Source organism: Haliaeetus albicilla, chromosome 15 (assembly GCF_947461875.1).
Source record: "Haliaeetus albicilla chromosome 15, bHalAlb1.1, whole genome shotgun sequence".
NCBI classification, from domain to species: Eukaryota; Metazoa; Chordata; class Aves; order Accipitriformes; family Accipitridae; genus Haliaeetus; species Haliaeetus albicilla.
In genome coordinates, this window is record NC_091497.1 from 35,818,810 (window position 1) to 35,839,933 (window position 21,124).

Consider the following 21,124-nt stretch of genomic DNA (forward strand, 5'->3'; position numbering starts at 1 on the left):
CCGCGCGCGTCATGGCGAGGTGCTGTAGGGGCGGCCGCCCCCTCGCCGTGCTCCTCGCGCCCCGGAAGGACAAGTGGGTGCTGGGAAGATGGCGGCGGCGAGCGGGCTGGTGACGGCGACGGCCCCGGTGTGCGTGCTGGTGCTGGGCATGGCCGGCTCCGGGAAAACCACCTTCGTGCAGGTGAGGGGCGGCTGGGGGACTGTGGGGAGCTGCCGGTAGGTTTCCCCCAGCGCTACCCCCGTGTCCAGCAGGGCTGACGCCTCCTCGTGTCCCCTTAGCGACTCGCGGCCCACCTGCACGAGCAGCGCTGCCCCCCGTACGTGATCAACCTGGACCCCGCCGTGCACGACCTGCCCTTCCCGGTTAACATCGGTGAGTCCTGCCGCCCTGGCTTAGCCGCGGGCCGTGGCGGGTGGCGGGCGCTGTGAGGGAGGGGGTGGTCCCGGGCCGGAGGTGTGGCGTGTTTGTGGAGTCCGCCAGAAGAAAGCCAGTGTCCTTTTGCCATGAATAAATAAAACCATTTCTGGTACGCTGCTTTTCCTGTCTTTCGCGGAAGCGGGGGGGGAGGGGTACGTGAGGGCTTTGGCTAGGTTGCTTGCGTTCTCTTTAAGAGATTCCAAGTCCTAACAAAAGGAAGGCCTTTAAGGTTTTTTGGTTTTGTAAATTTAACTCTTTTCTCCTGTCAGTCTTTAACATGTGAACTTTTAGGACCAAAGGTATTCTTCCATCGCGTTTGTACGGTTTTTTTACATCATCTGGTGTGATTTGATGTGTTTGGGTTCTTGTGGGTTTTTTTCTTTGTCAGATGACTGATGTCAGATGAATAATTAGAGTATCTGTTCCAGTGCTGGATCTCTAATAATACAGTTACATATAAGTACTTTGTTAACTGATGTTGATCAGATGAGAATAAAATTCAGCTGAAACGGTTACTGCTAAATGCCTAAATTAGTGGTATTTCACATGAGTTATGCTGGGTTTCACATATATGTTGAGAGCATAGCTAATCTGTTAAATTTTATTTATTCTGTTTGAGAGATTTTTTCTGTTGGTGCTAGATCTGTTACTGAGACAAAAGGAGACTTGCTGGAAAAAGAAGGGCTTTCACCTATCAGCAAATTGATGAAGAAGGATATTTTAAAAGTGATGTTCTAAAGCTATTTATACGTCTTCCTCCTCCAGATATCAGGGACACTGTGAAGTACAAAGAAGTCATGAAACAGTATCCTTTTTTGGTCTAAATAATGATATTTGGAATCTCAGATTTTGTGAAAAGAGTCTGTCACTTCCGCACACTACAACGAAGCGGGCAGGAGGTGTTGGAGATTGCAGTAAGGCAGTGTTGTGTGAAGATCAGAAGGTTTTGACTATGTATTTCTTGCATGTGAGGTTAGAAACATATCTTCTACAAGATTTGATACTCCTTAGGTCATTTTCTCCTGTGCTAAGTAGTACTTTTTTACAAATAATAGGCACTCTGCCCACACCTTTTTTTTTTCTTTTTTGTTCTTTCAAACGACTTGTATCTTTTTTTGTGGAAGCCAGCAGCCTCTTCTCCATGTTTTAAGAAGTCTAGTTTTATTTGTTACAAACAAATATGCAAACTCCTATTCGCCTGTGGTAGGTGGAGAAAACTATTTCCACTTTGTTTGACCATAATCAAAGCACTGTTGTCTTTCTGAATCTCAGAGACATTGGACAGTTGGCTCTTGCTGCACAGTAGTTTGATGACTATAGTTCAGTAACATTACACTAAAATGACTGCACTTCCAGAGGGGTATGGAGGTCCTTTATCTCTTAAGTAATAACTGGTGCAGATGGAGATAATATACAGTGTTTGGATTTGACTTGCTAGTGTGACTCTTAAATTTAATATTTTAGACAAAAATAAAGATGGTGGGGGATAGGATTCTTTATTTTGGCTGTTGTTTGATTTGGAGTTATCAGAAAAACATCCAAGTATTAAGTTTCAGTTTGGTATGTAGGTGCATTATTTGCTTTACTGTGTCTGTTGGCCATTACTGGAGTTTAAGCATCTCATTAAATAGTGCTTAAGGAGGGTGTCTGGCCTCATGTTTGGATATTGAGAGTAGTGGCCCTAGAAAATGGTATGTACTGATGAAAATCAGTGCTGGTTCTTATGCAGTTAAAAAAAAATAAATTCTTTGTTTCTTTGAATGTAATTAGTGTATAGATATGTATGTGTGAAAAAGGATTTTGAAATCCTCATATTCAAGCCGACACTTCGAGTATCTTTACGACATTCGTTCGCATTATAATTTAAATTGTGCTAAAAATGTATTTGTGCGAGAAACCTTTTAATTATCTTTTGAAGTATAAATTTTTAAAATTAAGTGCATTCAGGGCATTGTTAAATTCTGAGTTACTGGCTGTGTTGTAAATCTTTTTGGAAAGACAAAGATGGCTTTGATGTATACACATACATATATTTTGTCTTTGTACATAATGGTAATGCTTGAATAATAGCAAGGAGAAGCCACAGCATAGCCCCTTTTCCTTTTGTCAATCACAGTGTTTGGGCAAGAGAGAGATCACTTTGTATTTGTTATGCTACTGCATCACTTAAAAGACTTAACTGTGTATTAGAGGCATTGTCTTTTGCTGCAAGGTATCCAATGTGCATTGTACATGGCCAACTAATACCAGAATTGAAGAAGCAGCCCTCTGAGGTCTGCATAATCATCTGCTTTCCTAAATGAAGTGTCTAGATATGGGCTGGGCCCAAATGGTGGAATAGTGACCTCTCTCAATCTCTTTGCTACAAGATTTGATCAGGTACGAGGTTGTTCCTACGTGATACTGTGCTGGGAGGCTGTGGGATTTTTTTGTGTATTTGGAGCCTCAGAGAGCACTGTGTTTGGTTAGCTTCCTAATTATTTCTTTGGAGTTAGAGTATTCTCCATACAGAGCCATGTATTTTACAAAGCTGCCAAAGCCCATTAGCTTTCATTTGAGAGATTTCAGTTTTTCAGCTTTTTTAAAAGTAGAATTTAGAAGCCACGTGTACAGAACATTCTTTAGTCTTTGTACATAACTGTTCTGTTGCACTGTGTTCACTTGCGGCAATGAAAGAGGCACTCGGGATGACAACGAGATGGTTCCGAAGCAATGGCAAAAAAGGAACTCTTTATTGTCTCTTACAGCGTACTTACATGTTACTAACACAAGAGTGCATATCTGGCTTGGCTGGGATGTTTGCCAGTCCTCAGAACAGTTAAAGATAAAAACATTCGATACGCATACTCGTGACTGTCTTCAGCCACATCTTCCCAGGCATACACCAGGCCATCCTCCAACCCGACCTTGTAAAACTAGTTCTTCAAAGGCTTGGCAAACATGCAGCACAACAAATTCTAACGTTCACTCTTTAAAACAAATGCCAGGTGTTCCGAGCTGCTCCCACATTTGCTATAAAATCTTTCATATGAATGCTCTGATTTTGAAGTAGGGAAGCTCACTTCTGGAAATGGGTTAAGTTTTCCTAGGGTTATTGGATAACTGACTGCTCTCTTAAATCATAATGCTAAGTCAGTGCTGGGGTGGGAACTTGGGCAAGAGATTGAGACAGTGCACAATCTCTTAGTAAAAAGGCAGGGAACCAGCTGCGTTTGTTATACCATTTCTTTAGCCAGGTATTAGAACACAGACAAAATCAAGGCTGTCTTTGACCTTGCAGTGGTCTAAGCATTTTCACTCTTCCTTAGGAGGGTATTTTCACACACTGAAAAGCTTAGAGGCTCTAATCTTCTTTTGATACATACATGCAGCTGTGCAAGTTAATGTAGTTTCTGTTACGAAATGATCATGAGAGTTTCCTGTTGTGAGCCTAAATACAAAGTATACTCCTTCTTTTTCAATCAGGTGATGAAGTTTATTGAAAAAAGGCAAAATGCATCCAAGTGAGTACATTCTATCAAGTTCTACTTTTCTGGGATCACTGTAGGAAAACCATACGAAATCCTAAAAAGGCTCTCTGCATGTTTTCTACTTGTTTTTCAGCCTTGGTGTAAATTTTATGTGGAAAAGGGCATAGAATTAGATAAACAAGGATATATCAAGGAAATGTCTGCTGATTCCAGTTCTGCTTCTTGTCTTCCATTAGACTCTAACTTTTTCTCGCGCACTGTTCAAATAGGCAGCAGTTAATTCTTCTTCTGAAGAGTTTGCAGTACTAAGTGTCAAATGCATGCTTTCAACTTTAATAGAATCTGAAGAGAGTACGTGCTGCTTAGTTGCAAAACTTACACAGGAAATTTTCAGGTGTGCCCATAAATCTTGTCACTGTTTGGGAGAAGCTTTTCTGATCTGTAACAGAATAATCATGTGATTTGCCATTATGTGCTTGTGGTAATCTAGTCAGAACAGGACCTTGTGCTTAACTAATTTTCCCTTATTTTTTGTCGGTGATGGCTTCTTACCAGGTATGTTATTATTGACACACCAGGGCAAATTGAGGTATTCACCTGGTCAGCATCAGGAACCATCATAACTGAGGCCTTGGTAAGTGTTTTCTACATGACTTGTCAGTGAGGCTGTGTGAACGAAGTTGCTGTTGAACAGCATGTACATCTAATTAAAATATCTTTTACTTTCGGTTTCCAGGCTTCCTCTTTTCCTTCAGTTGTTGTTTATGTGATGGACACCTCTCGCAGTACTAACCCTATCACCTTTATGTCCAACATGCTGTATGCCTGCAGGTAAGAAAAGCTGAAAATGCAGTCTATCTGCTTTGATTGCTGTGTCTCTGATACTTATTTTGGATGGGAATCATAGAACGGTTTGGGTTGGAAGGGACCTTTGAAGACCATCTAGTCCACCCCCCCTTCCGTGGGCAGGGACATTTTTCGCTACATCAGGTTGCTCAAAGCCCTGTCCACCCTGACCTTGAACACTTCCAATGGTTGGGCATCCACAGCTTCTCTGGGCAACCTGCTCCAGTGTCTTGCCACCCTCATCATAAAAAAATTCTTCCTTATGTCCAGTCTAAACCTACCTTCTTTCAGTTTAAAACTGTCGCCCCTTGTCCCATCACTACCGGCCCTATCAAAAACTGTCTCTCTGTCTCTCTTATAAGCCCCCTTCATATACTGAAAGGCCGCGATAAGGTCTCCCCAGAGCCTTCCCTTCTCCAGGCTGAACAACCCCAACTCTCTCAGCCTTTCTTCATAGGAGAGGTGTTCCAGTCCTCTGCTTTTGTGGCCCTCCTTTGGACCCACTCTAACAGGTCCATGTCCTTCTTGTACCGTGGGCCCCAGAGCTGAACGCAGTGCTCCAGGTGGAGTCTCACAAGAGTGGGGTAGAGGGGCAGAATCCCCTCCCTCGACTTGCTGGCCACGCTTCTTTTGATGCAGACCGGGATACAGTGGGCTTTCTGGGCTCAACTGCACATTGATGATACCTTATATCCACGTAATGCTGTTTTGGTTATTCTTTTAGTGGTTTTCCCATTGGATAAGCAAAATAGTTTAGGTGTCAGTGGACATCTGGAGGTCATTGGGTCAGAGTTCCCACTGAAAGCATTAAATAATCCATCAGACGTTAGTGTGATAACCTCTAGTTACATGAGACCTAACACATTGCCTGTTGCTTATAAAATCATTTACCTAAGATGTATCAAGATAGCCTTGTTTAAGCTTCTTCTTGTAAACACATGATATTTTATTCTATTTTTTTAATGTTATTGATACTTTCAGTGATTCTTCAAGATTTGTTTGGAGCTCAGCATAGCATGGAGTTGTTGATTTATTGTCTTTTTCCTCATATGTGGATTTATCTGTCTTCTTTCATGTTAAACCAGGGACTAAATACCTATGTAAGGATCAACATATCTAGAGCTGTCATAATTCAGGATAAATGTTGGAAAAGGTTTTCAAAAAACCTATCAATCCTTGTACCAAGGTCAAAAGCTATATCACTGTGATAGGATTATGCAAAACATGTCTTATTACATGCTGCATTTTCTGACACTAGTGTTGAGCAAAAGATGCTAGAATATATACAGTGAAATGAATATGTAAGCTCATGTTTCAATGTAGTTTTGCTTTATAGATGTTTTGAGTTGTTTAAATTCATTGCTCAGTTCACAGATACCTCAGAACCTAAGGTTTGAGTCAAAATAACTAGAAAATGCAGAGAGAGTTAAAAACTTGGATCTGAGAGTCATAGGAAATAGTAATCAAAATCAACTGGGTGCGTAGAAGGAGATTTTATATCTTACAGATGTGCGCTTACATCTTGGGGGGGGCATATTTTGTTCAACTATGGTAAGCAGGATTTGGGTGAAAATTACATTCTAGTCGATGTGGAGGAAAATACTTATCTTTGAAGTCAAATGTATTCAGTTTTGCACAAGTCTTGTCTGCCTTATGCTTAACTTGTTTTCTATTCTAGTGAGATTTAAATTAATTTTTAATGTTTTTTGTGGTGTTTTTTTTTTTTTTGTCCCCCACCTCCTGCCCCAGTATCCTGTACAAGACAAAGCTACCTTTCATTGTTGTCATGAACAAAGTAAGTTAAAGCTATGGTTTCTATGTCCTAGTGGAACATTGTTCTGTTTAGTTTGCTTTGCTGTACTGTTTTTGTCTTATCACAATAATAGATTTTCTAGAAAAGAGAGACTGGGAGGGAGCTGCAGGCTCTGGTATATAAATGCACAAGAAGAATCAGGGATGGACAGTTACACCCAAACATTCAAGTTGGAGATGATACTAACAGTTTGAAAAATGTTTTGCACCTTAACCCTAGGCTATAAGGGAACTTAACTTTGTAATGTAAGGGTAAGTTCATTACTGAATCTGGTCTTACAGTCCCCTGCTTCCTCAGAACAATTGTCTTAATCATTAATTATTTTTCTACTCAGCAGCAGACTGATGACTCACAGTGGGAATTGTGTAACACCTGCCTGTTTTGAAGAAAGAATCCCATGTACTGTAGCAAGCAAAACTTAATAAAAAGTGTTTGGTCCTGATCTGTGACACTAAAGATATGCCAGTATTTGCCAGAACGCAGGTACTTACTAGCCCAAGGATACACCTTCGCTGTTGTGTAAGGTACTTGTAGCCTTACAGGAGTGCTTTTGAACTTAACAGCTAGCTGACTCTTTAAATATAACAATTTCATATATTAAAAGAATCCCCTTAGATTTTTGGTGCGAGTACTCTTCATTTTCCCCACAGACATCCTTTGTATTCAAGGAATTGCTCCCCTGCATAGCAAGCTTTGCGTGTGCACACACGTATATCCCATACACTTCCTCTAGAAAACCCATGCTTTGAATGTGAAATTTTACCTCACACCAGCCGAGCAGGATTAGTGTCTGATGTACTCCAACTACACACATCTTCCCAGTGACCCAAATCATGCATGTCTTTGATATCTGCTTGCTTACTTAGCAAGTTTTTGTACACCGTTTTGTTTCTAACTCAAGACAGTAATTTTAGAATAAGCTGTTAAGCTTTTTCTCTATAAAAAGGCATGAGATAGGAAAATCATTCTCTCTTAAGACTGAAAGAAATAGGACTTCCTTAGTGTACGTAAGGAGAGGTGGGCCCAAGGCTTAGGATTCATAACTTTAAACTTCATTTTGATCTGATGTTCAGCCTTCAGTAAAAATTAAGGGCAACAGCATTTGAGGAATTTTTGACAAGCATTTTAAAATTGACTCTTGATAAGAATGGAAGAATCCCAAGGAACTGATATATGTGCAGTGAGAAACACATAGATTTAAGGAATGTTAACATTTGCAGAGGAAAAAAATTGTAATTTCTAGAGTTGATTTAATTTTATTTATAGAACTTAATCAAGCTAACTCTAAATAGTCAGGCTTTGACCCTTGATGGAGTCAGTTCTGTCTCAAATCTCTTGAGTAATGCTAAGCAATACTTTCTTCATCTATTTTCTTCCTTCCCATTGGTGCTGGCAAATGAAATATATCAGAGTTCTAGACACCTCATGTTGTGATAATAGTAGATATACATGTGGTAAGCTGTGTTTATAAAACTATTTAATAGACTGTTTGCATACTAATCCATGTAAAATTACGGAACCATCTCACCTGTTTGTGTCCATCGTCTTGCACTGAGTTTAGATTATAACTTCTTCAGGTCAGAGCATAGCTCACTTTTTATAAAGATCCTGTAGGCTGTTACCCAATGTGGAGATAGCTCCCTCTCCCCCCTGACCCTCAAGCCAATCAAGAAAGGATGGGATCTTCAATGAGGACTCTTCATGTCTGGCCTCAATCATGTGATCTAATATTTACAACTTAAACTTTCTTGTACAGTATGCAGTTTTTGGATGCACATTTCCAGTAAACCATAGAAGCCTTTAGACTTGCAATTGTTTCCTTAAACATCCCTTCTTAAAACTGGGATAGTGGTTGTTTGTCTTCTCTTCCTGTATTCAACTAGTTGGTTTGATAAAAACAGAGCTTGGAAATCTTCAGAGCAGGGCTGAATATTTTGAAAAGATCAGCATTTTGAAAGTAAGTTTAAAATGGAAATTTTTTATTTGTCCGCTTAACAGCCTAAGGCTAAGAATTCATCATTATTACTTATGAAAATTTTTTCTTCTCCTTCCAGACTGACATAATTGACCACAGTTTTGCAGTAGAATGGATGCAGGACTTTGAGACTTTTCAGGATGCCTTGAATCAAGAGACATCCTATGTCAGTAACCTGACTCGTTCTATGAGTTTAGTGTTGGATGAATTTTACAGTTCACTGAAGGTAAGAATCTTCCTTTTTTTACTAGCTCTTATAAAAGCCTGGAGAAGAGAAAGTTGAAGGAGGATATTATTGATGTGTATAAACACCTGATAGGAGGATGTAAGGAAGACAAAGGCAGGCTGTTTTCGGTGGTGCCCAGTGAAAGGACAAGAGGCAATAGACGTGAAGTGAAATACAGGAAACTATGTTTAAACAGAAGAGGAAAAAAGAATCAACTGTAATTTTACTGATTGAGCACTGGAATGGATGGTCCAGAGAAACTGTGGAGTCTCCATCCTTGGAGATGCTCAAAACACACTTAGACAGGATCTTGAGCAACCTGTTCTAGTTAATCCTGCTTTTTGAGCAGGAGAGGTTGGACTAGATGATCTCCAGAGGTGTCTTCCAACCTCAGCCATTCTGTCCTGTAAAAGGGCTTTGCACTGCCCTGTTGAACTGGAATCTGTTGATGAGTCTTGCACTGTGGGTGAGGATTTGCTGGTTTGAACATAAAGTAACTTTAGTTGCTTGTCACACTGAGTGGCAGCCTGAATCATTTAATACTGAATTATGATTAATCATCAGAAGAAAGCTAAGATAGGCTGGTAAGAGGTAATGTTCTGTGTTGCAGTGTTTCCCATGTGAGATAATTTTCCTTGTTCTGAAAGTGTCAAGTACAGTTGGGCGATTTACTATGTAGGAAGAAGGGAAAGAATCTCAAAAACAAACAAACAAAATCCTGTGTATTTGCTGATGCAAGAAAAAGTGTTGGTTTTTTTCCCCACTTACCAGAGGACAAACCCATTCAGTTTCTCTGAAAAGACTATACATTGGAGGATTTTAATGGTCCCATAGTCTGTGCTAAAAGGGTTCAGCTAATTGTGTTTTTCGTCAGCTTTTACTTAAGAAAAAGCAAGCAAATGGCTTTATGGATATTACAAGAAAGGCAATGAAAATAAAAAAGTGATTCCATTCATAGAGATAATGGTAATTTAGCCAAAACAAAAATATTATAAGTGCCCTATGTGGAACAATATACAGTCTTTGTGATGGTGCCATATACAGGACTGAAGTACTTCCTAGTCCTTATTTGCTAATCAGCTGTTTATATGCACGTCATATATATTAGAATAGTAGAGTGGAGAGCAGGACATATGCAGAGGATTACACAATAGAAGGCAGCTTGTATTTCAGTGCAGTGAAAGTATAAATATTTATATATATCGGCACAGTGCCTAGACTAATGCTTAAAATCCTTTGGAATGCTTGATTGTCTGCATATTTACTGTACTATTGATAAAATGCAAGGCTCTGCTGGAAAAAGTCTTCCATTTGAAAGTGAGTACTTAAGACTGTCTTGCTTATGAAAAAGAGGGAGAATTGTTATTAGAGGATGTAAGATTCTTAAGGGTCACCAAGTACTGGCTAGTAATAGTCTTGATTAAAGGTATTTTTAGATAATTGATTTAATAAAAGCAGAACAAATGGCCAAAAGTGTAATGACAGACAAGTTCAAATTAGAAAGCAGATGTGCATTTTGAATGTATTGCCATAGTAACTGATTAAATTCTCCATCTTTTTGCTGTTCTGGGGGTTGGATTGGGTACCTTTTAAAATGTGCTTCAGCTAAATACAAATACAAGTAGGCAGAACTTCAGAGGCAAAATGTCAGTTCTTGTGGTCTATTTTGCTCTTTAATTCTAGTCCACTGATATTGCAGCAGTCATAGTAACCACTTACAATACTAGGTTCAGAATGAGAACTTGGATTATTAACAATAACCAAGTAAACAGAAGGACTTGATCTTTCTTTTGATTTGCCCTCTCTTGTTCATTAGGTTTAGGCACTGTAATGTCTTAACTATGTTTTTTGTGGTGTATTGAGATTGGAAGTACAAAGATGGGTGGAGAGTCAGGTTTGTTTTTTTTTTAATGGTTGCTCCCGCCCCACCTCCCCCAGTAAAATTTGTAAAACAGACAGGAAAACCCAGGTTCCTGAGTTAAACAAGAGAGAGGAAGAAAGGAAGAAAAAAACCTGAAACAAACAAAACAACCAAAAACCAGAGGTAGCAAACATTAACAGGTGGAGAAAGAGGTTGAAAGTAGGAATGACAGAAACAGGAGTTTTACTGCATACTCTTATGCCACTGTGATGATTAAATGGATATCATCAGAACCCTCTTTTTTTTTCCAGTTTAGGTGGTTTCTTGTTTTTGTTTTTTTAAAGATACTGCTTAGTCTTTCCAGCTCTGATCATCCATTAGTTACCTAAAAACTTGGTTCAGTTACTCTTCAGTTCTAGTGTATGGTTTTCTTTTATAGGTGGTTGGTGTTTCTGCTGTGCTCGGCACAGGACTGGATGATTTTTTTGTTCAGCTTTCTAAAGCTGTAGATGAATATGAGAGGTAAGGTGATAACCTTTGGTCCCTGACCCAATGAATACTTGAAGTTACTGATTCATGAGCCCACTTCTTTGATTTGAAGGACTGCACACTTTTCACAGCCAAGGTGGTCTAGGGTTTCTAATAAACTTAAGTGCAACAGTCAGCATAAGAAGCAGCAGTCAAAAGGAACTATTCAGTGGTGAATTTTTGTGCTAACTGTTCAGTGAAAAAGTAAAAGCTATCTGTGCCAGTCTCGTGGTTTAACCCCAGCCAGCAACTAAGCACCACGCAGCCGCTCACTCACTCCCCCCCATCCAGTGGGATGGGGGAGAAAATCGGGAAAAGAAGTAAAACTCCTGGGTTGAGATAAGAACGGTTTAATAGAACAGAAAAGAAGAAACTAATAATGATAATGATAACACTAATAAAATGACAACAGTAGTAATAAAAGGACTGAAATGTTCAAATGATGCGCAGGGCAATTGCTCACCACCCGCTGACCAACACCCAGCCAGTCCCCGAGCGGCGAATCCCTGCCCCCCACTTCCCAGTTCCTAAACTAGGTGGGACGTCACATGGTATGGAATACACTGTTGTCCAGTTTGGGTCAGGTGCCCTGGCTGGGCATGAGAAGCTGAAAAATCCTTGACTCTAGTCTAAACACTACTGAGCAACAACTGAAAACATCAGTGTTATCAACATTCTTCACATACTGAACTCAAAACATAGCACTGTACCAGCTACTAGGAAGACAGTTAACTCTATCCCAGCTGAAACCAGGACAGCCATCAAATCCATGAAGTCATTTTTTTTCCTCTGATTCCACACAATGATCAAGGTTTGAATTGTCCTCAGGAAGCTAACAGATCAGCTTGGCAGGGTGAGTAGATGAGCAAGTTGAAATTCAGTAATTCTCTGAGAATTTGCTCCTTACTGGATTCCTCCCCATGAAATACTGCCAGGCTGCTCTATAACATTAGAAAGCAAACCTGGTAACTTGGATTATTTGGAAATACCTAAACCAGACCATAGATTATTGTTAGAGGAAAATATATCATGCTGGATTGGATAGCTGGAGAGAGGCTGCTACAGCTTCATGCTCCCAGGTCTGATTAGTCTGGCCTGGTCATGCCCCCAGGTCTGCATACTACCTAGTCTCTGCTTACATGCAAATAGACACTTTTATTCCCTTATCCCTTTATTTCCCATGCTTGTTCCTCCCCAAATCTCCTAAATCCCTCCCTTTTCCCACTTTTGGTTCCTCCCCTGAACATCCTGTAATAAATCCTGTGCTATCCTGAAATGCTCTTTCCCTGCATCGCATAATGTGTCCTGCACCCCTAGGCAGCCACCCTTCTGTGCTCACAAGGTGATCCAGAGAGCTCCTGATGAGGCATGGTGATGGGTTTCACGCCGGGACCATGGGGCTGGTGGCTCTCCTGGGACAGCCCTGGGAGTAGCTGGGATAAGGTGTCCCTTCTTCTGAGTCCTTAATTTGGATTCCCTGCCTGCCACCATGCCCTTGTGTTCTTCTGGGCTTGTTGGGATGTGTCTTTGATGGTTCGATGGCTCTCTGTGATGGGTCTGGGAGTATCTGGGCAGGGTATTATTTGTGCTTTCCCCTCCCTCCCAATTGTCTCTTTGTGCTCTTTGGAGGTGCTGAGGAGTTTTATATATAACCTAACAATTATTCTGGGATACACTGCCTACATAATGAAACCCTAGTTAAGGGTTTCACGTAAGCCGCCAATGTGCTCTTGCAGCCCAGAAAGGCAATCATATCCTGTGCCGCATCAAAAGAAGTGTGGCCAGCAAGTCGAGGGAGGAGATTCTCCCTTCCTACTCTCCTCTCATGGTACCCCACCTGGAGCACTGTGTTCAGCTCTGGGGGCCATGGTACAAAAAGGACGTGGACCTCTTGGAGTGGGTCCGGAGGAGGGCCACGAAAACAATCGGAGGACTGGAATGCCCCTCCTATGAAAAAAGGCTGAGAGAGTTGGGGTTGTTCAGCCTGGAGAAGGGAAGGCTCTGGGGAGACCTTATTGCAGCCTTTCAGTATGTGAAGGGGGCTTATAAAAGAGACAGAGAGACAGTTTTTGATGGGGCCTGGAGCGACAGGACAAGGGGTGATGGTTTTAAACTGAAAGAGGGTAGGTATAGATTGGGCATAAGGAAGAAATTTTTATTATGAGGGTGGTGAGACACTGGAGCAGGTTGCCCAGAGAAGCTGTGGATGCCTCATCCCTGGAAGTGTTCAAGGTCAAGTTGGACGGGACTTTGAGCAACCTGATGTAGTGAAAGATGTCTTCCTGTGGCAAGGGAGGTTAGACCAGATGATCTTTGAAGGTGCCTTCCAACCCAGACCATTCTATGATTCTAAGAAGTGGGTATCCACATCCACTTTATCCTTACTTCATTAAAGAAATATTTCAAAGATCCCATAGTACAATAGTTTGGAAGTCTGTGAACAGTCTTTTTGTATGAGATCCCATTGAACTGTCTTAGGAGGCACACGTACTGGCAGAGAAAGTCATGTCTATGATAAGAGCAGAGTGATAGATGAGCTGATTAGGTATAGCAGTGAAATGACTACCTCAGTCAAGCTGGTTTAATTTCTTATCCAATGAGACAGTGTGAGAAGGGTTTGCTATTTTAATGACATGTTCACTTACTCTGCATCCATTGGTTTCAGAATCCAAATCTGGGTAAAAAGTACCATTAAGTCTTTCTGAAATGTCTCTCAAACATGAAAGCCTAGAGAAAACTCTTTCTGGGATAGAAACAAGCCTCCAAGATGATCCTTACTTAATTTTAGTTAAGACTGAATGCAATCTATTTATCTTTTCAGAGAATACCGTCCAGAATATGAGCGCCTGAGAAAAACACTGGTAAGTATTTTCAACTATTGTATACCTGGGCAGTGTATCTTGGGGTCACTTTTATGTACACAATTGCCTCTATGGTGGGAGGGTCTAACATTTAATTTACTGATCATACTTATTGTGGAAAAACTCCTGTCTTGAAGCTCGCCATCTGTTTGTTTTTTTACTAGATTTGGTGGAGCATATCTTCACAAAAATAAAGATGTTTTGTAAAACAGATGTTGCTCAGTGTTTTAGTGCTAATAATTTTTTTGGCAAATTGTGAGAAAATGATTGGGAAAGATTTTTATATCTTCCATTCAGAAGGATAGAGACTTTTTTAAAAATAACTTTCCAAAGTGATTTCTTGAGAATATCGCTGTATCTTTCTGCGCCAGTGACGTGTACCGTTTTGACTTAGACAATTAAAAATGAAGACTGAATTGCAGTACCAAAATCAGTAGCTCTGCTCACCTTCAGTTCTGGCTGTCCAAAGGAAAGTTCTCTGCATGCACAACTCCACTGAGTTTGGCTTCCTGATGCTGCTGAAAATGTTTTGGAAGTCCATCGTGCTGGAGGTTGCTTTCCATGTTTATCCCTAAGTTCTCTGTAACCTTAGTTGTAATGTAAGACCTGCTTATTGAATCCTCTTTCTGGCTGGAGGACAGACTGCCAGTACTGGGTGAGATTACTCTTCTACTGATGTTTTAAATATACGCAGAATATTTACAGAATATTCACATGTAACTTTGTACCTACAGGAGAAAGCTCAAAATAAACAAAAGAGAGAGCAGCTGGAACACTTGTGGAAGGACATGGGCAGCGTTTGTGTGCAGGGCAACACACTCGCAGGTACCTTACTAGGAAGGTTAAGTTTACTGCAGTTGTCTGAAGACTCTGCCTTGAGAAGTCATATAGTACTTTTCTGTCTTCACAGCAAAAGCGTGAAAGCAGCTTCATGTTAGTGGAGTGGGGCTTTAGTTCCTGTGGGATGTGTCAGACTTAGCTCTTCTGTGTGTCAGTCACAGCCATGAGGAGAAAAACCCCTGCTGTGTAGATAAAGCGGTGGACATACTAGAAGTAATGAAATACTTTAGAAAAGGTGAAACAGTCAAATTAGAATATGAGAAAGCTCTGCTCTTGTTTGAACTGTTGCTTATATGAGGTTGAGCATGGTGCTGATGCAGTCTGTCCTATATCTTTGGAATCCAGAAGGAGCTTTCTGCCCCTTTAGAGTAGGTATTAATTGCTGTGTTTATGTACAAATAGAAATTGTCAGGGCACACACTAACTTACTTGTTAGCATGCTGTTTTGTGTATAGCCATTTCTGTTCCCTTGAAGGGTCTGATGATGCTTCTGCAATGGGTCCCTCCGAGCTGATCCTAACACGAGGAACTCTTGACGAAGAAGAAGAGAGGCAGAGTGATACAGATGACATTGACCATGAAGGTAATGGAATGAGGGATCTGATCCGGTCTAGAAGCTGCCTGTCTAGTCAGGAAATACCCTCTGTATTTTATTAACAGGATTGACTGTAATGAGAGCCTAGAAAACAAGCAAACATTCAGTCATTAGGTGTCTGAATCTGTAGCAGAAGCCCAGCTGCAATGCTTAGTCCAGTGATATCACTCTCTGACTTTGTGAAATTTCAATTGTAAATTTTCTATTCAAGTAATTATTTTTAATAGGTGTATAACATGCATAAACCAGACAACTTGTTATGCTTGGAGCGTGCAGTGACCTCTGAACTTCATTAATGCACGATATGTTTCATCATCTTTTTGGCCTTACAGTTTCTGGCCCTGGCTCTCTTCCCTTTTCCTGTGACTCCTGGTCTTGGAGCAATATTCTAAGCTCTTACAGTGTGTGATTTTTCTCTTACATAGCATGCAGACTTAATCTTCATTCTTTCCCTGTTCCATTGATTTTCAGGATCACTTATTTCTTTTGCCTTGTAATGAAGTTGAAGATCAGACAGACTTTATGTGTTGGCCTGACTAGCCTTACTCTAGCTTTCTTCAGTAACACAAGTAGAACAAGTGCTGAAATAGTGCTGAACTGTGGATTTCTCCCCGCAGTTACTGAGGAGAGTCATGAAGAACCAGCTTTCAGAAACTTTATGCAAGAGACGCGGATGAAATACCAGAGAAGCATCAAACCGAGTGAATGAGACCTTCAGAAATACAGGGTTTGGAATCCCTTGTAATGGAGTTAAAAGTAAAGGAACAGCATAAAGAAACTTGCATGGAACCATGCATGAAGTCTTATATCTGTGAACAACTTCCTCTGACATATTTATATCTTTCTTCCTGCAGTAACTGTTGGCTATATGAGTTGAAGGTCTTGTATCCAACTGACTGCAGGTTTGGCTGTCTGCCACTGTGACTTCCTGAAGCTGAAGGAACCAGATAGGACTTTCTTTTGCTCCAAATTCTTTAGATGTGCCTGTTGAGAGCTCACATTTTGAGCTCTGACAGTATTAGCATCTAGAGTATTTCTTGGTCTCCAGAAGTGTGTTCTGTTCACCTTGTGCAGACAGGTGTCTGCTGCAGCCAGGACATGAGTGGAATCTCTGCTGCATGAAACTTCATCAATCTAGTGTTTGATGTTTTGGTTTTAATTAAATATATTTTATGTACTAACAAATGCATGATGGTTAATAGCAGGAGATTTCATTTCACCTTTCTAATGTGAGACTTTTTTTCTATGCTTACAGCCCACCCATACAGATGCACAGCAAGTGCATCTTAATTACATTACAATAGACACAATACAGATGCCTCCTAGGAAAAACCTGAGTAAAGAAAGTTCCCAGGAGGGAAAGTAATTAAAAGAATCTGGCTTGATTCCGCTGAGAACCGAAGTATGCAGGGCTGTGCACCGGCTGCATATATCTGCAGGTAATGTAAAACAAAGGCATTTCTATAGATGAGTGCTTACATGGAAGGTAGACAAGGACTTGGAGATTGGCTAGTACTTACTTCCCTGGCAGGTACCACAGGCACAGATGTTCACTTGCTGTTTACCATTCTGAACTCTGGAATCTTTGTTTTCTTTCCCTCCGCACAATGCTGTGGCCTCATTTGAGAGATTTCTCAGTGGGAATCTGGCAGCAGTCTGCTAGCACAAGTTCTATAGGTTTGTGGAAAAACAATTTCTGTGAATTGTAAAAGTATAGCTGGCAGGGAAGGGAAATTGACAACCAGCTGTTACCTGCTAGCTCTGAAATGCTTACTGCATTATTAATGCAGAGCTTACCAACAGTACAACAATTTCAAATATAGATAAACTAGGCCGATGCTAGTAAGAAGTATTAGCAGAAGCAAAGCTGAAACAAAGATGTCATAGCATACTGGTAAGTTTAAAATAATACATTTGTTGTTAATCATAGAATCATAGAATGTTTTGGGTTGGAAGGGACCTTTAAAGGTCATCTAGTCCAACCTCCCTGCAGTGAGGGCATCTTTAACTAGATCAGGTTGCTCAGAGCCACATCCAACCTCAGCTTGAATGTTTCCAGGGATGAGGCATCTACAACCTCTCTGGGAAACCTGTTCCAGTGTTTCACCACTCTAACTGTAAAAAATTTCTTCCTTGTATCTAGTCTAAATCTACCCTCTTTTAGCTTAAACCTGTTGTCCTATTGCTACAGGCCCTACTAAAAAGTGTGTCCCCATCTTTCTTGTAAGCCCCCTTTAAGTACTGGAAGGCCACAATAAGGTCTTCCTGGAGCCTTCTCTTCTCCCAGCTGAACAAGCCCAATTCTCTCAGCCTTTCCTTGTAGAAGAGGGCGTTCATCCCTCCGATCATTTTTGTGTCCTCCCTCTGAACTCGCTCCAACAGTTCCATGTCTTTCCTGTGCTGAGGACCCCAGAGGTGGATGCAGGACTCCGGGTGGGGTCTCACCAGAGCGGAGCAGAGGAGCAGAATCACCTCCCTTGACCTGCTGGCCAAGTTTCTTTTGATGCAGCCCGGATACGGTTGGCTTTCTGGGTTGCAAGTGCACGTTGCCAGCTCATGTCCAGCTTTTCATCCACCAGTACCCGCAAGTCTTTCTCTGCAGGGCTGCTCTCAATCCCTTCATCCCCCAGACTGTATTGATACTGGGGGTTGCCCCAACCCAGATGCAGGACCCCGCACTTGGCCTTGTTGAACCTCATGAAGTTCACATGGGCCCATTTCTTGAGCTTGTCTGGGTCCCTCTGTTCTGCCAGTTTGTTGCCATGCACAATGTGGATCCCTTCAGTAGCTTGGCTTAAACACTTGGTCTACCTCATAGCTGGCCCCTGTCTCAGTTTCCTCTGTTACTAGCACATGGACATAATAAGCACCTGAGGCCTGCAGTCCCAGTCTACTTGCTGGTACAGACCTCACTTGTATGCATGCATGCACATGCTCCCACATGTGCACACAAAATCCTCTGCCGTGTGGCCTGGACTCCCCCTGGACTCCCCCGTTTCCTCTGGTAACCAACTCCCCCTGTTGCTTCACCCTTAGAGATGCACACACGTGCACCACCACCACCCCAGTCCCTCTATCAGGGACAAGGCTGACCAGACAACCCTCTGACCAGCAACCTGTTTTACATGTGAATGGAGCCCTTTATCCCCTTATTCTTCTATTTTCCGAGGCTTGTTCCTCCCCAAGCCACTCTTACACTGCACTGTCCCCATCTTTAGTTCCTCCAGTAAACATACCATATTAAGTTCTGTTTGATCCCTGTGCTCTTCCCCTGCATCCCATATTGAGTCCTGTAGCCCTTCAGTAGTAACCCCCCTGCAGTCTGTAAGAATGGAGAATGTCTGCTGCTGGCTTGCTGTGATGGGAGTCACCCTGGACTGTGGGGCTGGGGATCCGCTGGGACAGCCCTGGGAAGAGCCAATGCAGACACTCCATTCAGTTCATGGGGATGAGCTTTTTATCACATAACCTACCAGGGAACCACAGTTAAAGCTTTGGAAAAATGCTCTAAAACTAAGAATAATCGAAAGAGATTTTGGTAGTTGGATTCATTTGCAGGATAATCTTTTGAGGGCCAGCAACTTGAAGTCACTCTGCCCATTTTGTTGATCTCACTCATGTTTTAAGTAAGCATGTGCAGAAGGGGGCTAAGGGGAGTAGCAGCCCCGTGCTCCCCACCCCCCCTTTGCAGCGTGGAGCTTTTTAAATTTTCTTTCTGCATCACTCTGTCCAGCTCCTGTTTTTTAATTCCTCCCTCTCTGTCCTGTTGCCCATGTGATTTTTTGCCTTTCTCTGTTTCTGGGCAGCTCTCTGTCCTTATTCATTAATTCCTCCCTTTCTGTCGCTTTTGTCCTTTCTCCGTGTCACTGTCTCTGGCTCCCCAATGACCCTATTTAAGAATTCCCCCCCCCCCTTTATGTATGCGTTGCTATTCCTTTTGCTTTCCAGCTCTCTTTTTTTTGGCTCCGTGTCCCTATTTCTTAATTTTTCCCTCTCTGCCCTGTAGCATGTAGCTATGCGGTTTGGTTTGTGTTGTTGCACCCCACTGCCGCCCCCCCTGCCCCAGCCCTTCCCTCCGTCGTTTGCTGTCCGGGCTTCCTGACCCTGTTGTTTCATTCTTCCCTCTCTGCCCTGTTCTTTGACACTTTTTTGTCTTTCTCCATCTCTCTCGGTCCAACTCCCTGCCCCTGTTCTGCTTTCCTCCCTCTCTGTCATGCTGCCTATCCCAGGTTTTTCCTGCATCTCCATCCTGCTCCCCGGCCGGCCGCCTTTGTCGGTCTCCGTGCCGCGCCTCCTCCCTCTTTGTGCTGCCTCTCTTCCTCTCTCCCTGCCGCTTCTTTCTCCATCCCTGGGGGGCTTCCTGTCCCCGTCCTTCTCTCTGGGACCCGCACCCTGCTTTCTGGTGCTTTGTCGCTACACCCCCGCTGTCCAGCCAGCTGCCGCTTTTCTCCTCTCTTCTAGTGTCCTGCTCCTCGTATTTGGCAGCCTTCGCCTCTGCCCAGCAGCCTATCGCTCCAGGAACCAGCCGACCGACCGTGCGTTCCCCGACGGACCGACGAGCGTCGCTTTGGGACCGACTGCCGAGGTGTCCCAGGAGCAGGGGGAGCATCGGGGGGGCCCCGAACCAGACTCGCTCGCAGGGCTCGTTAGGCGCACGACTGAATAAACACAGGCCGTCCGTCCCCTTTGCCCTCTGGGCTGCGTTTGCGCTCCCTTTGCACGGGGCGAGGGGCCGCAAGGGAGCCCAGGGGAGGAGGAGGTGAGGCGCTGGGGGGGGGGTCGGGTCATGCCCCCCTTGTTCCTGCTGGGCTCCAGCTGCGGGCCGGGGCTGGAGGAGCCCCAGGTGCGGGCAGTGAGGCTGATAGCGACAGCCCCTCCCTAGAAAGGGGGGGCTGCCGGGGGAGGGGCCAGTGGGAGCCCAGGCAGGAGCAGAGCGGGCTGCGGCTGCCCCGAGGGAGAAGGTGAGCGGGGCCCGGCGCCCCTCGGACCGCGAATGTCGAGGCGGGGGTGGCCCGGGGGAGGTGGGGGCCGCCTGTGCCGAGGCCGGGGGGGAGCCCTGGGGGCTCACAAGGGGCCTGGGAGCACGTGGGCGGGGGAGCAGGGTCCCGTGGCGGGGCTGCGCAGTCGCCCGGCGGGTCCCGGGGAAAACCCCGAGGAGGACGGCGGGGTCCGTGTCGAACGCACGGAACGGCAGCGGGGCCGTGCCGTGGCGGAGCGGCGGCGGCGGGCGCTGCCCGGAGCCGGAGCCGGCGGCGGGAACACGCCAGGGCTGCCCGGAGCGGCGCTGGGGGCTCGCCAGGGACTGCGGCTACGCCGGCCGGGGGGGGGGGGGGGCGGAAACGGAAGCGGCGTCCCCTCGGGGTCAGGCAGCAGGGCAGGCTGCCTCCCGGGGCATGCCGGGATCTGTAGTTTTCGCGGACTCGGCGGCCGGGCGGCTCTCGGGCGCGGCGTAGTCCTCGCTGCCGCCGCGGCCCCCGGAGTCCGACAAGGTCAGACGCAGGAGCGTTGCCGGTTTCGTGTGGTTTTCCGCGGGCTTCCCGCTGCGCCCGCCCCCCGACCAGCTGTGCGGACGCGCCGTCCTGCGCGTGGGGCAGCCCGGCGTTCGCTCGTCGGCTCCGGCCCCTCCGGCGCATGCGCGGTCCCTGGGAGCAGCGTGGTGGCGCGCAGGGCGGGGGTCTCAGTGGCAGCGGG

General features: G+C 43.9%; 1 protein-coding gene across 6 annotated transcripts; it reads left to right on the forward strand.

Annotated features, from left to right (window-relative positions):
• Positions 1 to 8: 8 nt before the first annotated feature.
• Positions 9 to 18,964, forward strand: LOC104310463 (GPN-loop GTPase 1). Of its 6 annotated transcripts, XR_011327964.1 has the most exons (16): positions 9 to 181; positions 280 to 373; positions 1,184 to 1,223; positions 2,731 to 2,797; positions 3,884 to 3,921; positions 4,444 to 4,522; positions 4,625 to 4,719; positions 6,484 to 6,529; positions 8,602 to 8,748; positions 11,049 to 11,131; positions 13,959 to 13,998; positions 14,733 to 14,823; positions 15,314 to 15,421; positions 16,051 to 16,189; positions 16,689 to 16,872; positions 17,816 to 18,964. XR_011327964.1 is itself a non-coding variant. In XM_069802790.1 (15 exons), exons 1-14 carry the CDS (start codon positions 89 to 91, stop codon positions 16,140 to 16,142), a joined length of 1,113 nt encoding a protein of 370 aa, XP_069658891.1. In that variant the 5' UTR covers positions 10 to 88; the 3' UTR covers positions 16,143 to 16,189; positions 16,288 to 16,657. The 6 variants fall into 6 exon arrangements, 5 of the variants coding, with proteins under 5 accessions (XP_069658891.1, XP_069658890.1, XP_069658892.1 ...); XM_069802790.1 differs by lacking the exons at positions 16,689 to 16,872; positions 17,816 to 18,964 and adding an exon at positions 16,288 to 16,657 and having other exon boundaries at positions 10 to 181; XM_069802789.1 differs by lacking the exons at positions 16,689 to 16,872; positions 17,816 to 18,964 and having other exon boundaries at positions 11 to 181; positions 16,051 to 16,657.
• The last annotated feature ends 2,160 nt before the right edge of the window (positions 18,965 to 21,124 follow it).

Coding starts and splice junctions, on each gene's coding strand:
- LOC104310463 (XM_069802790.1), top strand. CDS start 89: ATGGCGGCGGCGAGCGGGCTGGTGACGGCGACGGCCCCGGTGTGCGTG. Junction 4,523..4,624: donor CCATCATAACTGAGGCCTTG/GTAAGTGTTTTC, acceptor TTCGGTTTCCAG/GCTTCCTCTTTTCCTTCAGT. Junction 4,720..6,483: donor AACATGCTGTATGCCTGCAG/GTAAGAAAAGCT, acceptor CTCCTGCCCCAG/TATCCTGTACAAGACAAAGC.